This window comes from Nestor notabilis, unplaced genomic scaffold, assembly GCF_000696875.1.
Source record: "Nestor notabilis isolate BGI_N333 unplaced genomic scaffold, ASM69687v1 scaffold14042, whole genome shotgun sequence".
In the NCBI taxonomy this organism is placed as follows: domain Eukaryota; kingdom Metazoa; phylum Chordata; class Aves; order Psittaciformes; family Psittacidae; genus Nestor; species Nestor notabilis.
In genome coordinates this window covers 5182-6846 of record NW_009919778.1, presented here as the reverse complement: position 1 = coordinate 6846, position 1665 = coordinate 5182, and the positions used below count along the sequence as shown (strand labels likewise).

The 1665-nt window shown below is 58.0% G+C and overlaps 2 gene segments (V, D, J or C); both read right to left on the bottom strand.

Moving 5' to 3' along the window:
• The window catches only part of LOC104402492, a 1271-nt gene extending 351 nt beyond the window's left edge, over positions 1-920 (bottom strand). The window contains 2 exon segments of the V gene segment in view: positions 6-124; positions 812-920. Of these exon segments, the coding sequence occupies positions 6-124; positions 812-920 (228 nt within the window).
• A 138-nt stretch (positions 921-1058) lies between these two features.
• LOC104402491 overlaps positions 1059-1665 on the bottom strand; it is a 1468-nt gene continuing 861 nt past the window's right edge. The window contains 2 exon segments of the V gene segment in view: positions 1059-1069; positions 1132-1635. Of these exon segments, the coding sequence occupies positions 1059-1069; positions 1132-1635 (515 nt within the window).

The following is a 1665-nucleotide window of genomic DNA, read 5'->3' as shown; positions in this document are numbered from 1 at the left end:
TGTACCTCGTGTGACACCCAGCCATAGTAGTTGTAGCTGCTCCCAGAGCAGGTGATCTGGACGTCCTTTCCTGGCTCCACTGACACTGATGAGGGCTGAGTCAGCGCTGCCTGGACCAGGGAACCTGGAGAGGGAGAGGAGAGAGGGGAGAAGACGGGGGTCAGCCAGTGCCCAGGAGCACAGCCCTGCCCGGGCAGCAGGACAGGGCCCCTGTGTGGACGCAGCGGGTCTGGCCAGGGCACCTTAACCATGTTGAGTAGCGCAAAGAGCAGAGGGGTCCAGGCCATGGCTCGATCCAACCAGCTCTGTGTCTCCACCACAGTGGGGCTGTGCTGGGGACCCCAACTCCCTTTTAAGCCCCCACCTACCCAGGGCATGGGTCTTCATTGTCTCACGGCAGGATCCTTCCTTCATCTCTCTCCCCACCTCCCTCCTGGCTCCCTGAGCAGGGGCTGCTTCTCTTTAAGTGCCACAATAGAACTGCAGAGCAGAGAACTGGGATTTGAAGGGGACTGGAACCACACAGAGACCAGGTCCTTTAAGTCTACCCAGCAGTGAGGAAACAAGCCCGTTCCTCCAGCTACCAAGTGAGCCACGGGTCTGCAATGGCTTCACAGCAACCGCGAATAGGCTTGGGCTGGAGCTTGTACCAATCAAGTGCACATATCATTCTCCGCACTTGCCTGGCCAGGGGCACCCCCTCTGCTACCTGCACCAGGGAGTTACCCACAGGCACCTGGTTGTCCCCATTCCTTTTGCCTCATGGCTGCCCCATGAACCTCAGGACTGTAGTGTGGGACCACACTGACACCTTGTGGGTACACGGCTGCCCTCAGGGACAGCAGCAGTGGAACTGAGAACAGAGCCCCGCACAGGACCAAGCCCATGCTGTCCTTCCTCACTATGACAGCTTCCACCATGTCAAGAGACATCTCCAGCTCCTGCCACAACCTTCAGGACTTCTGACCTGACCAAGGCACCCTGTGCTCAGAGGGGGAGCCTCACACACTGACACAGGACCTTTACGCACAGCTGCTGTTACCGGAGGAGGGTGGGCATCAGCCCTGAACTGGCAGGGAGCACAGGGACCAGAGCAGGACGGCAGAGATGACAGTGTTTCTCACAGCTTACCTGAGCCACAGGACCAGACACAGGACAAGACATTTTGAGGGTAGGAGGAACCAGCCACACAACAGGTCTGCGCTACCAGGAGCGTCACACCCTCCACATCCACCATTAGGACTGCTGCCCCCATGCATGGCAGACAGTTGATAGTCAACCAGGAGCACCCAACCATGGCCACCTTGGGGGCACCAGGACGCTGATCAGCACTGCTGCTGTCCCAGCTCCCACAGTAATAGACAGCCTCGTCCTCAGCTTGGATCCCTGTGATGGTTAAAGTGCCTGTGGAGCCAGACAAGGATCCAGAGAATCGCGAAGGGATGTCCGAGGGTCTATTGTTGTTTCTGTAGATCACAGTCACAGGGGCAGTGCCTGATACCTTCTGCTGGTACCAGCCAACAGAATCATAGCTGCTGCTGCTGCTGCTAAGTCCAGAGCAGGTGATCTGGATGTACTTTCCTGGTTCCACTGACAGCAATGGGGGCTGAGTCAGCACTGCCTGGACCAGGGAACCTGGAGAGGGAGAGGAGAGAGGGGAGAAGA